Source organism: Anoplopoma fimbria, chromosome 7, assembly GCF_027596085.1.
Source record: "Anoplopoma fimbria isolate UVic2021 breed Golden Eagle Sablefish chromosome 7, Afim_UVic_2022, whole genome shotgun sequence".
Lineage (NCBI taxonomy): Eukaryota > Metazoa > Chordata > Actinopteri > Perciformes > Anoplopomatidae > Anoplopoma > Anoplopoma fimbria.
Window position 1 is genome coordinate 8,620,503 of NC_072455.1, and position 13,687 is coordinate 8,634,189.

Genomic DNA, 13,687 nt, shown 5'->3' on the forward strand with positions numbered 1-13,687 from the left:
CAGTAAACTAGCGACTCCTGTGTTCTGCCAGGTAAAATGACTGTTTTTGTCAAAGGAGTCTTGTGACTTTGAGGAGAGCCTAGACAACGGCTTCAGTTCTCCATTAGAACGGGCTGTCTGACGGCAAAACAAACCTGTGGAAATATTCTAAATAAAGCGTACACTTAGACTGATATTAGTTATTTCAGGTGTCTAAAATACGTCTACAGCAGTACACTGCTCTGCTGGTACTCTGCTAGTTCTCCAAACTCCATCTACTGTAGTAACACATTAACCCCACTTCGAAACACCCAAACTATCCCTTTAATGTCATAAGTGTGTGTGTGTGTATGTATATGTGTGTATTGCTGTTGTTGCACAAAAACACCAATCTGCAAGAAAACAAGAGTGTGTGCTAGAAAAAAAACAATCACTATCCACACAAATGCTCATTAAAGCCTCTAATTCATGTTCGCTAACAGACAGTAAAAAAATGCAGCAGGGTAGTTTTTTTTTCAACAACAGCAATATGTGTGTATGTGACTGAATCAAACTGCACATGGTCCTGAGTCCTGTGTGTGTGTGTGTGTGTGTGTGTGTGTGTGTGTGTGTGTGTGTGTGTGTGTGTGTGTGTGTGTGTGTAAGGGTTTGACCAATACCTCTGACATTTCTGCAGCTTGGTTCTGATCACTTCCCATGATGCCTTTAAAGGAGCAGTTCATCCACAGGGTTTCTACTAATAGTCTCTTTCTGCTCACCAACATCAGTGTGTTGATGCTGCTCCGTTTCAGCATCCTCTAACTCCTCTGACAACCGGAAAGAATATTAATAACTTGATATTTGTAGCATATTGAGTGTTCTGAAACAGAACTATTTTAGTGTTGGGCCAAAAGTTAGCGATTATCTCCTGGAAGAATATCACGTAACAGAATAGACACTTATCATCAAAGAGTTCAGTTGTTTAAGGCAATGGTGCGTTTAAAGACCTCACATTGTCGCTTTCGTTCTTCTTTCTTGGAGTGAAAAAGGAAATAGAATTCCCAGGTTCTGATGCAAGAAGTAAATAAAAGGTAATACAAAATCACATTCGTGACAAAAAGAAAATCCACCAATGTAATAAGAAAACAATGCAATATTGTTGTTTATTTAATGTTCATCAAATTAAATACCCAACAAATGATCATCAATCTCTGCAGCCATTGGCCTACATGTGCTTGTGTTCCTCCAATGTTCCTACCACTCAGATCAGACACACACACACACCTTTCTGCTCAGTACAATATATTTCCAGCAGCTTTTAAAGGGATGTTGGCTACTGTGCTGACACTTGCACAAAATATCATGTAAATAACCGACCTATAGATAAAAGCACTATCATTTAGCTTCGGAACAATGAAATGATGCTGCCTAAGCTGTTCAGAGTTATTTAATGGCTACTTGCAGACCCAAAAAAACATTTTGTTAAATTAATAAACATAAAAAAGAAAATCCATCGCAATCACACCGATGTTCCAACTGACATGGTGGATAAACGCTTCCTTTATCTTAGATTGTATTAGTGGTATAGGTGTCATCACTCTCTCCACCTGATTACTGTGGTTAGCTTTGTGGCACCGGTTTCTCTCGAATCAGAGAGAAGTCGTGGAATTCCCATGACAGCTCTGTCCTCCTTTAAGCGGAGGTCTGATCGGACGGAGCCTGTGGTTTACTGATGTCAAACAATTTTGGCATCCAGACTCCAAACTGGTTGTGTGTGTTTGTGTGTGAGACATGTCTCTCATCACAGTTTATCCCTGTCCAGCAGCTCCTGCAGTTCATTCTGGATGTCCTCTGGCAGCTCCAGAGGAGGCAGGTCGTCCAGACACAGATCCTCCTGAGCCGGCATCTCCAGCGGGGGCAGCTGAGGGATTGCGATCTCCTTCCCCTTGCCCGTGCTCTTCCTCTCCTGCCCGCCCCCGGTCCCCATAGCGCCGCCTGCTTGCGGGAGCACCCAGAGCTCAGAGCGTTCCACGAAGTCCGCCGCATCAACTGCCTCGGCGCGCAGCTGGCCGTTTTCCGATTGCAGCCGCTTGTTCTCGGTCGTCAGACGCTGGTTTTCGTCCATCAGGTGGTCGACCAGGCGCCGCAGGTCATTTATGGTGGTCTGCTGCTCTTCCAGGCGAGTTTTGTCATTTTTGGTGGTCTTAGATCCGGGGCACGGTGGAGTCAAAGGCTGGCAGCCTCCAGTCTGCCGAGTCTGCAGCTGATAGAGCAAGGTGTCGTACTCTCTCTCCCTGGTTCCTGCACCCTCTGAGAGCCCTGGGGAACCGTGGGGCTGGAGCTGGCCCGTGGTCTGGGTCTGGGTGAGGCTGGCCGGGCCGCTGGAGGGCTGCACCTGACCAGATCGGGCCTTCGTCGCCTCGCGTCGCACCTCTCTCTTCCAGCGCTCTTGGATCAGCCGCTGCTGCTTGATATGACTGTCCCTCTGCAGCTCCATGGACAGACGGGCCTACGGACACAGAGTATCACACCAGCCACAGCACTCACAACGTTAACACATAACACTGACACATCAAACGGATTCTAGGCAAAGACTGAGGCTGTGTTGTGCAACTGACCACACATAGTTTATCTTTCTTCACATAACAACATATTAAAGCTTAATTAAGTCACATTTAAATCCCACAAGACTGAAGGCCGGCCCAGTGCATTGTGGGGGTAAGCTCAAGTCTCACACTGCTGATCTAGACTGATCTTACAGAGAAGTTCAGTTGTTTTTGACTTTGGTTCAACAGTGCTATCTTACACTGAACAGTATACATATCTTGGCAGAGAAGCTGTCAATGTTCTAGCTCAGTCAGCGGGAAGAGCACTAGGATCTGTACTGAACAAAGTTAAACATTGTGGTAATTTAGGATTTCTTACTCATACACAACTATTTAACTCGTGTATGTCCTGTGTCTGACTATGTTTCCGGTGTTTGGGGTTTCCGTGAGCACACAAGTTGCAACACTGTGCACCACAGAGCGATTAGATCATTCTTGGGAGTTCAAAAATCAACATCAGTTTTGGCCATTACTGGGGATATGGGTTAGGAGCCTCCAAACATCCGACATAAATGTCAAATGCTTCGACTTTGGAATAGACTTGTGAAGATGTCTGATCAGAGCCTTACAAAAAAGATATTTCATTGAGACATTTTGCATGGCCATCCCTGGGCTCAGGGTTTGAAATATCTGTGTAATATGACCGACCTGTCTTTCATTTTTCAGAACAGGTTACTTTGTAATATTCAGGATATTAGGACCAAACTGTTTCTTATGCATAAAGAAAAATGGTCAGTTGACATATGGTGTAAACCAAGGTTACGAACTTATTGTCTCAAAAAGAATAACTATAATGCAGAACTTTATGTTAAGTACAACTTAAACAAAAGACAAAGATCCCTATGTGCACAGTTACGCTCAGGAACATTAGCACGAGACCTATAGAGAGCGGTAGGTTTCATTCCACTCCAGAGGACAGAATCTGTTTGTTGTGTGAGCTCGGGGAAATTGAGAATGAGGTGCACTTTTTGTTAACTGTCCTGTCTACGAGGACATAAGGGGTATCCTCTTTAGTAAAATGACTTCCATTTATGTTGAATTCTTTTGGCTGGATGACTATGAAAAACTTGAGTTGTGTTTCAGGAAAGGAGACTTCTTTGTAGCAGATTATATTTGCCAGGCCTGGGATCGATCTATCTATCTATCTATCTATCTATCTATCTATCTATCTATCTATCTATCTATCTATCTATCTATCTATCTATCTATCTATCTATCTATCTATCACACATCTGGGCATTTCTCACGTACACAGAATCCCCATACTATGTAGCGAGAACGCAGTACTTACTCAATCTTAGTATGAATAGTATTTTAGTATGTTATTACCCGACCTTATGTCCAAAGCATTAGAAAACAGGTACAAACCCAGTTCTGAATTGGAGCTGGTTCTAACTTTGTAAAGTATCCGGAGAGTTTTTTAAGGTTAGTTGTGTCATCGGTACGTAAAGAAAACCAGGGAAACAGGTGAGCAGAAAGGGAACTATGTTTTTTGTGTAATTTACGTCCTTGTGTAGAGTGGAGCGGAGAGGCCACAGAGACACTCTTTATTGTGAGGTCAATAAAACTTCGACAAACAAAGTGTCTGTATGTAGCCCGACTGCTTAGCCTAACTTTAACCAAGGAAGCGGACCCCAGTTGAAAGGCACTTGAGGAACATCTTTGTGGAAGGTAACCGTGGCAACGTAAACAAATGTGATGGAGATGATGACGCAGGTGTTCTGGGGTACGGAACAACAACTATGATGTGAAATAAGAGCGGAGAAAGAGGGCAATGGTACTTTGAACTGCTGTGGACATCAGTACTTAACAGCATTATCACGCTTACTTACTGATGTGTAACATCGATACAACGTCAGAGAAAGATTAATCGCGGAACATTTAAAGAGTATTATATCTGGGACCCCCTTTTGCAAGACATTGACAATACTACAGCAAATGTAAAAAATAAAATAAAGAATAAAAACAAAACCTGAATATACATATATCCTTACTTTTGTTAATGCAATGATAACTACATTTGCATTTTGAATCTCAAAGTATTCCATTTGATTCAGTATTTATGTTTGTCATTATAAGCATTGTTTTATAAGTAAGCTAGCTAGCTAAATTTCAGGTCACAGGTCAACATGGACAGCTTATGTCGTGATGGCAATTAGAAAGATTGGCATCGCTAATAAGATTTTTTTTTTTAATTTTATGTATCATCATAAATTCTCTTTTATAATAACAACAATAATTGGATTTCTTTATTTCATTTTTTTTCATTTTTCCTCATCCTCCCAAAAAGTGAAATGTCTCACCTGCTCACACTCTGTTGTCTTCATTGCATCTGTCAAAAGATCTGAGAGAGAGACAGAGAGTTGAGAAACACGATGCAAATAAAGGCTACAATACATACTATACAGCCTCTTACTGTTAACGCTGTAACAATTCACATGAATTCATGAGACAAGCAACTTATTTCAGATAATTAGGAAAGACACATTGTCACATTGCTTGTGTCGTTAGTTCTGTTCTCCAGCATTGGACTGGAAATGAAACAAGGATCGTTAGGTTATGGCGATGTCTCATTTGAGGGTGTTCACAACCACATCAGATAAACTATGAATGGAACTGCGGTTCTCTGTTGACTTAGTCCCCGACTGTGAGATACAGCAACACATGGAGAAGTCAACATTAACTTAAATAAAGTCATCATATTTGTAATTTGGTGTCAAGTCAATTGCATGACAAGCTTGACTTTAATCCCAAGAGTCATTGTTTCACTTCAAAAAAATAAAATAATGAAGTAAAAAGCTCTGTAAGAACGCAGATCATCAGCATGTTTGAGAGCAGCTCACCACAGGGGGAACTGAACTGAACTCACCTGCTGCTTTTCCGTGGCAGGAGATGGCCTCTTCATACTTCCCGGCCACGAGCAACCGGTCCGCCTTCCTGCACTGCTGATGAGCCTGAAGAGAGGCCAACACATGGAGCACAAAGAGAATAAGTTTAAGACGGAGAAGACAAGGAAGTCCGTGGGTGGCGGGATTGTTTAAAAGGGGGCAGAGTGTACAGAATTTAGGAAAGAAGATAAAGAGGAAGTGGGTGGAGAATTAGATGTAGATGGAGGGAGTTGTTCATAAATATATCATTTAATATCACACAAATCAAGGGAATATTCTCTATTGTTCATGGTTAATAATAAGTTGATCAATACAAACAATCCACACAAAAATGAATTGGCCAGAATTTTGAGAATTAAACTGTAATTTCAGTAATAATCTTCAGTCATTAGAATTCTGTTCAATTCAAGAAAATGTAAGTAAGTGTGTGCTTGTTATCAAGTTAGGTGCCAGAACAACATCTGGTCATCAGCTTGTCAAATGTGAGGATTTTCTGCTGAAGGATAGATTGTTGGATAGACAGGTGACAAATTAAAGGAAAACCTGAATAAATGAGTGGAGAAACCTAATGAAGGCTGATGCCTCCATACTGGTGTATTTTAACTCAATTAAGCAATTACCATCCCATAATGCTTTGTGACGTGTATATAAGTTCTGAGCAGGCCCAGTTCAGCTTGATATTGGATCTAGATCTAGATCAGCTATTCTCAGGCTACAGCGCTGGGCCTCTGAGCTTCATCTAGGACGCGGAGGAACTGTCGAATGACTAAATTAAAGAAAAAAGCATAATTATTCATACAAAGCATCATTTCACTGACCATTTCCGTTTGAGTATCAACACGATCAGGACACATTATCGGATAGAGACAGTCATGTTTCACCACTGTTGGCTGGATAACCATTCTTCAGATGCAGTGACACTACATTTTTTTAATGAGAAAACGGCTTCGGCAGTCGATGTGTCCTTGGGCAAGACACTTAACCCCAAGTTGCTCCCGAAGGCTTGCCATCGGTGTGGACTGGATGTGAATGAATGTTAGTTAGAGTCTGATGGTGGCACCTTGCATGGTAGCCTGTCATCAGTGTGTGAATGGGTGAATGATATGTAATATACTGCTGATTGTAAGTCGCTTTGGATAAAAGCGTCTGCTAAATGACTGTAATGTAATGTAATGTAAAGTGATGCAGGAGACAAGCCTGCACCATTAAAAGCTCCAAAACGTTGTGGTGAGGAAATATGACGCTGAACGCATTAAATCTCTATCCAGTGATTTGACAATGTTTAGTTATCTACCATATATGGACCTAGAAGTTTAAGATGCTGGAAGAAATAACTATACAGAGGAGGAGACTGGAAAGGGAAGGGGTGGAGCAGGTCTGTTCGGTCCGAGGCTGAGGCATGACCTTGAGGTTTCTCAGAAGTAGTCACTTTCTGACATTTTGTCTTTTCTTTTATTGCCTTTTTGCATAATCCATTTTTGTGTCCTTTAATATTATTTTAATTGTAAAAGACAAATAAAAGTTTTTTATTTTGTGCACTCCAACCAAAGTCCAGTCTTGCTCATCTCTGAGGCTGCCCTCATAGTCTACTGAAGGTAAGTGAGCTCTCCCCCTGGGATTGGCTGACGGTTATAAATGAGTACAAATGTGAATGACATACCTGCTACGAGCTAAGGTTAAAGTGGTGTTGCCTGATCTTATTTGATTTACCAACTTGGTTGGCTCAGATTGTTTATTATGCTCTGCTGGATTATCATGCCTGTTGTTGCATGTGATTATGGAGCTGCCCTTCATAATCGAGCGAGGTACTCAACTGCACAGATTTTTTTCCTCCAGTGGTGGCCCTTTAAACGGGTACATCCTGGAGTACCAAAAGCCCTCCACAACCTTTAGTGCTCACACAAATCTGTTTACATCCGGCTGTCGGTGAGGCTGATTCTTAGCCTGAAATAGGCAATACGACGGTGGCTAGTGTTTTAAGTTACGCTGGCTTTCGCTCAAAATCTTATTATAATATTGTTTACTATAGAGTTGAAATTTGGAAAACAATATGTTTATATATATATACATATATATATATATATACACACACACACCGATTTAAACCATAATAGTTAGGAGTCTGAGGATTCAGGAAATACCTGAAGTGTGATTTATTTTTCAGAGAAAAATGAATGCTCAGTTCTATGAATTTATTGTTATTAAGATTCATAAGACACACAAACTTAGGCTATCCTCCACTATCATCATAGACACCAAAAGGAAATATCTTTAAAGATTATTGTGTCATCAGAGGATCATGGTGAAGTAATACCTTGATCATGATCACTTTATAATCTATTTCTTCTCCTTTCATTTTTTTCCATTTGCACCGATACACCTAAATACAGACCCTCTAATGTCGTCCTTAATTATAATGCTGATCACAATGTTGTGTGCTGAATCAAACCAGATAACTTCCCTTTAAGGGAATGCCCCTGTCATTGTCCTTTTCTTTGACAACAACCAGACAATATGGAGGTGAACTTTTACTAAGGTAGCATTTCATTAGATTGTTAAGGCACCGTCATGTATAACATGTGAAAGTTAGCCATAACGTCACACCGTTAGGTTCAGAAACACTGTAATCGGCTAACAGCAGGTTGTTGTCAAACGCTAACAACTTGTCACACAATCATCTCTCGCTGTTAATTACAATTATTAACGTCACTTAGTCATTACATCAGAATAAAACCGGGCAATGGCTACAATGTTCCAGAGTCAGAGGTCTTTCTGGTCTACTATGTGTAGCATGTCCAAGCTAGCAGACGACAACAGGAACATATGCAAACGTAGCGCTCAGCCGCTCACTCACTATGGGAGCTAGCTCATGTAGCTCACCTAGCTACAGCACCGCTAGCCTGCTATTGCAACACCGAGACCCAAACTTACGAGATTGAGCGGGCTGTCCACGACTTCCATGGAATCGATAGTTCGATGGTTCACGCTGCATGAAAGGTGTCTCCGTCCCCCACGGACTGTCACTCGCAATGCGACCAAAAGAAAGAGAGTCTTGAAGAAGACTGAGTTAAGAAGAAGAAGAGTGTTGGACGCTGTCAGAGGAGCACAGTCGCTTCCACAGCCACGGCTGCGTCAACACGGCGTGACGTCACAGCACGTCTCGGCCGGATGTTTTGCTGCGTCAAGTTAACGGGAACAGAAAAAGCCCTACAAAATAAAAGCCTTAAAATAATAGCGGTGGAAATGGTCGATGCAAAACACCTAAAGAACGCATCTACGTGTCTTTAAGATGCGTTCACACGTCGCCTGACCTCTTGCCGGCCCCATAACCAGTAACATCGGAGCATTACGATCGACGGGTCCTTCAGTGATACTTTTACTGCGACACTTTGAACGGAAATGCTGTATATGTTACCCACTTGATTAGCTCTCTGTTTCGTTTTCGTTCAGGACTCAAGGAAGTGACTACGTTGAATGTGGTAAGTGAATTTCAGATCATATTTAAATCCCTGGATTTTAACTTTATGGCATCTTAATGCATTGCTGGTTTCTCACTGTGTGGACTAACGGTACACCAATCCAACCAGTGTCCTCTCAGAGCCCTTACACCACTGATGCTGATCAAGAGGAGAGGCCCTACGTGTTGCATTGCGTCCAGTATGGCTTCACTAGCAGTGCTCATGATGGTGTTGTACGGCACCATCGGCAGTCAGCAGTCAGGGAGCTCCAGCTTCAGGCACGACTACCAGCTGCTGGGAAGACCCCTCTACAAGCTGGACCTGAGCTGGCCGAAGAACCCGGAGCTGTTCACCGGGGAGGTGTTTGGAGTAGCTGTCAACCAGTACGCTGGTGCCGTGTATGTGGCGCAGAGAGGTAAACAGTATCAGCTGTGTTTATACTCCATTCTTAAAGCTGGAGTGAATCTACATCTTTCTTTTTTGTTTATATATATATATGGACTGTAAATGTGGGTTTGTTGATGACACTCGGGACAAAACCTTTACCTAAAAAAAACAAAAAAACACATGAATTGGTAAAGTTCGTTAACATTTGTGAGGATAATACCAGATTTTAGACTTAAGATTTTTATTTTTCTGTTCTTCAAATCAATATGAAATGTGCTATGGTATATGTCCAAACTCTTCTATCCCGTATTAGGTCTAAGTTATATATATAATATAATATAAATAATATATAATATCAGTTTCAACAACGGGATTGTGTATCGCAACATCTCAATATATTGATTTCGTCACAGTATGCTTCTGTTAAAATGACATATATTATCATATTGAATACCCAGCCTTATGTCTGTGCCTTTGCTTTGCCATCAGGTGACAATGTGCCCAAGGTGCTGGTGTTCACCACAGATGGAGATTTCCTCATGTCCTGGAACACAACCACCCTGGAGATGCCTCATGGAATATTCTTAGCAGACCCCGCCTCTTTGAACCCCACTGTGTGGATCACAGATGTGGGGGACGGCCCGTACGGCCACTGCATCAAACAGTACTCACCATCTGGGAAGCTTCTGCAGGTGACCGCTTTATATCTGGGATTTTAATTGTCACCTAAAGTCTTTGGTTCAGGTTTTAGCGTGATACATAGAGTTAGAAAAACGCCAAATGTTGCTCGGCTTTGAATATTTTCTTGTATCGTCAGGTGCTTGGTACGCCGGGGGAGGCAGGCTCTGGGTTGAACCCTCTGCAGTTCGACCAACCGGCTGAGATCTTCGTCCACGACTCCGGAGAGATGTACATCGTGGACGGTGACGGCGGGATGAACAACCGCCTCATCAAGCTGTCCAAAGAGCAGCAGGTGTTATGGATGCACGGAGAGAAGGGACAAGGCCCGGCTCATTTCAACATCCCCCACAGCGTGACTGTGGACAGCGTCCAGAGGGTGTGGGTGGCCGACAGGGGAAACAAGAGGATCCAGGTCTTTAACTCCATCACCGGGGACTGGCTGGGGACGTGGGGGAGCTGCTTCACGGAGGATGCGCCCTATTCGGTCCGCCTGACCCCGGACAAGAAGTACTTTGTCGTTGTCCAGCTCAACACCAACCAGATTTCGCTGCTGGACGCTCCACCGGTGGGTTCGATTGGCCAGTGCAGTGTGGCCAGCGTGATCCAGCTGGCTGACGAAGTGAAGCCCCACCTGGTGGACCTGGACCTGAAGTCAGGGGCCCTGTACGTGGCTGAAATTGGAGCTCAGCAGGCCCAGAAGTTCACCCCCTTCAGTCTGGGTGGGAGTTTCCTGTAGTGACACACTTTGAAATGGCCTGATGGATCAGAAACTAACTGCGCCTCTAATGAGCATTACCAACCATTTAAAACTGGACTGACAAGGTCCACCTTTTACCTAATTTGCAATCATGTGATGTCAGAATGAAGAACCCTATAATAAGATAAGACATCAGATGTTAAGATGTCAAAGTGTCCCCTGACAACCCTGTCTCATAGAAATTACATTTTTATATCTCGAGTTTGCAACATATATGTTTTGAAAAAAAACCCACAATGCCAAGGCCAGTGTACAGCATTTTGTGGGACTTATTCCAAGAAATGTAATATAATATTCATAATTATGTTTTCAAAAGTGAATAATCAACTGAAACTCCGCCATGTTGCACTGTAATGATTCTATGGTGCCCAGAACGGTACCGCTCACTAATCCATCCATGGTATTTGGCAAAACCATCTGGTATATAAATGTCATTATTTGAAACAGGGTTTCGTCTGCGTATGCTGCTTTAAAAAGTTCAAATAAGTAAAAAAGCTGCAGGATGTCTGTTTGTAAGCAAATATTACAAAACCAATTTAGCAGTGTAAAATTTCTGCTACTACAAAATGAAATGCAGTTGAATTGGTTTCTTCACAATAGATGAGGTGTCATGCTGACTAGTTATTTGTTATGTTATTTGACAGTGCTACCATTGTTACTTGCTGTTTGGGAAGTTATTTGCCATTTGTTTTTTTACTTGAATTCTTAAAAAGACGCGTGCTGTTTCTTTTTTCTCTGAAGTCACTTTAAACTCCTTTGTTCTTTTTATTCAGCCTTTGGCCACTATATGGATCTTTTTAAAGACATTTAAAAAATGTCTTCAAAATCTTAATGCACAGTGTGATCTAAGTTGTCTATACATTTTATTGAAGCACTTCATAATGCAGTGAATAAATACAGTGTATGGCTGGGTAATTCTCTCTGAAAAATTAGTTTGCCATTGTAGGTGTATAGGTAATTATTTTTGCAGTATATTGCCTGTATTACAGAATCATCCGTATTGTGATATCATCCTCACTGTGAGAAATGTATTGTGATAGCTTCTTTGCTTCTCCAGTGACTCTGTGCTGCCACTGTCCACCTTATGTGGAAAAAAGAATGGCTTGTGATGTTTGTGACCGCTTGCTGCTGTTTGTTCAACAGTCCTTCAGAGAGGGACATAAAACTGGAACTGTAGGACTGCTGCACCTTTTCCCTCTGCATTCCCTATTGTGTACAAAACTCTGTCCAATAATTGAGCTGTATGTGAATCATGTGACTTTTGTTTTCAGGCCCTGTTTTGTTGGTAATTACAGCGTGTAAACCGAAATGGTTTCATCGGATTTGAAGTGTTTTATCATATTGGCCTTTGTGTTTACATGTGTGTTTGTTCACAAAGGAATGTCCCTGACATGATCCCAGAATAAACAGCTGGGTTCCCCCTACCTTTATGAGAGTAGGGCGTTGTGCAGGCATTACACTTTTTTGTTTGTAAGGTTTTATTTTATTGATGTTTTATTTTTAAGGATGTTTAACATTAGTTAAAGTCCTAAGTTGGAATATCTTTAAGAATTAGAAGATAATTACTCTTTGAAAGGGTTTACTTGCATTACAATTCTATCATATTATCATTATCAGTGGCATAAAATGATCACTCGAGTATTACTGAACTAATAACTGTATTAATGAAAAGTAATTTGCTGTGTCCAACAGCAGCCTGAAATGTGCCGATGATGCATTTTGAAGCCCTGATATTAGTCTCTTAGAAACGGTGTTCCATGCTGAAGGTGATATACTCTGTGTAAAACAGACGAAGTGTCCAGTAAGTTTAAATGATGTTTCAAGGAAGTTTAATTGACCTGGTTTATTTGGTTTCATTTTCATCATCTTGCACTTGGCCAATGAAATGCGGACGCATGAATTTCTTAGCATTTACTTTGCACAATATTCTGGTAGTTGGCCTGTATGTAAAGTGTGTACTTTGACATGTGGGTTTAAATTTGTTGAAGGTAAAGAGGTTTGTTTTTTCATTTTGAAGTTGATTTTTTAAATGTTATGTTTTGTGTCTTTTAAGTTAAATCTGGCAGGGAACCAAATGGTGAGTGGAACTTCAAATAAAAAATATTTAATCATAGCGGCGTGTTTCATTTTATACTATGCTGGTCCTCCGCCTCTATCCAGCTAAGAAGGGAAAGGCCTGATATGTATCAGTAATAGCAGAAAAAGAGCATTTCTTATTCTAATTGTTTTACAGGTGAAGACACTGCTTTTACTGCCATCAGCTCCACTTCCATGTTCTTGTGCTTCAGAGGGCCTCTCTAAGTATAATGTACAAGAACAGGGCCAATAGCAATGCATCTGCTGAGTGATTTCAGGATGAGTGCTGCTTTCACACTGCTGACATGATGGAAACATGAGTATAAATATAGCCACTGTTGCCCTAAATGTCTTCCATAAAGACCATTTGAGGAGCAGCATAGCCAGGCATGCAGATAAAATTATTACGAGAACGCGTAGACAAGAATTGTTCCTTCAAATACTTACTATGGCACTTTACTGGTAAGCGTGTGCACAGTTGATGCACTTGAGATGGTTGTTAATAGTCATTAATAACAAGCTAGATTAGCTTTATATCATACCACTAGATGGAGCTCAGAACATACAGTTTCCTGCGCATATCTAATTCCACAAAGAGATGTGATGATAAATCGCTCACTCACTTTATATATCTGTATATATGTAAACATATATTTCAATATTTATACATTTCATGACAGTTTTTTAAATTCATTTTCTTGATAGATTGTTGATTGCATTATGTAGAAACACAAGCACATCAACATGTACAGATGAGCATTTGCTGACCTCAGGAATTATATTCTGTCTATAGCTGCATAAAACAGGTCAAATATTCTTGGATGTGCCACTAGCAGTACCATAAATGTCAAATATAAAATATATATATATCTTAAA

General features: G+C 41.3%; 2 protein-coding genes across 2 annotated transcripts; one reads left to right on the forward strand and one right to left on the reverse strand.

Moving 5' to 3' along the window:
• Window positions 1-1,093: 1,093 nt before the first annotated feature.
• nrbf2b (nuclear receptor binding factor 2b) lies at window positions 1,094-8,594 on the reverse strand. Its single transcript, XM_054601508.1, has 4 exons — window positions 8,384-8,594; window positions 5,434-5,518; window positions 4,868-4,908; window positions 1,094-2,467 (listed from the first exon to the last, which is right to left on the reverse strand). Exons 1-4 carry the CDS (start codon window positions 8,411-8,413, stop codon window positions 1,760-1,762), a joined length of 864 nt encoding a protein of 287 aa, XP_054457483.1. The 5' UTR covers window positions 8,414-8,594; the 3' UTR covers window positions 1,094-1,759.
• Window positions 8,595-8,868: 274 nt separating this feature from the next.
• Window positions 8,869-12,848, forward strand: LOC129093465 (NHL repeat-containing protein 3-like). The gene is made up of 4 exons (XM_054601492.1): window positions 8,869-8,931; window positions 9,040-9,325; window positions 9,787-9,989; window positions 10,115-12,848. The coding sequence occupies exons 2-4, from the start codon at window positions 9,067-9,069 to the stop codon at window positions 10,712-10,714; spliced, it is 1,062 nt and encodes a 353-aa protein (XP_054457467.1). The 5' UTR covers window positions 8,869-8,931; window positions 9,040-9,066; the 3' UTR covers window positions 10,715-12,848.
• Window positions 12,849-13,687: the final 839 nt, after the last annotated feature.

Excerpts from the sequence above, each read along its gene's own strand:
- LOC129093465 (XM_054601492.1), top strand. The coding sequence starts at position 9,067 with ATGCTGATCAAGAGGAGAGGCCCTACGTGTTGCATTGCGTCCAGTATG. Across the intron at positions 9,326-9,786 it reads CGTGTATGTGGCGCAGAGAG|GTGACAATGTGCCCAAGGTG; the intron begins GTAAACAGTATC and ends CTTTGCCATCAG. Across the intron at positions 9,990-10,114 it reads CATCTGGGAAGCTTCTGCAG|GTGCTTGGTACGCCGGGGGA; the intron begins GTGACCGCTTTA and ends TTGTATCGTCAG.
- nrbf2b (XM_054601508.1), bottom strand. The coding sequence starts at position 8,413 with ATGGAAGTCGTGGACAGCCCGCTCAATCTC. Across the intron at positions 5,519-8,383 it reads TGGACAGCCCGCTCAATCTC|GCTCATCAGCAGTGCAGGAA; the intron begins GTAAGTTTGGGT and ends GCCTCTCTTCAG. Across the intron at positions 2,468-4,867 it reads AGACAACAGAGTGTGAGCAG|GCCCGTCTGTCCATGGAGCT; the intron begins GTGAGACATTTC and ends CTGTGTCCGTAG.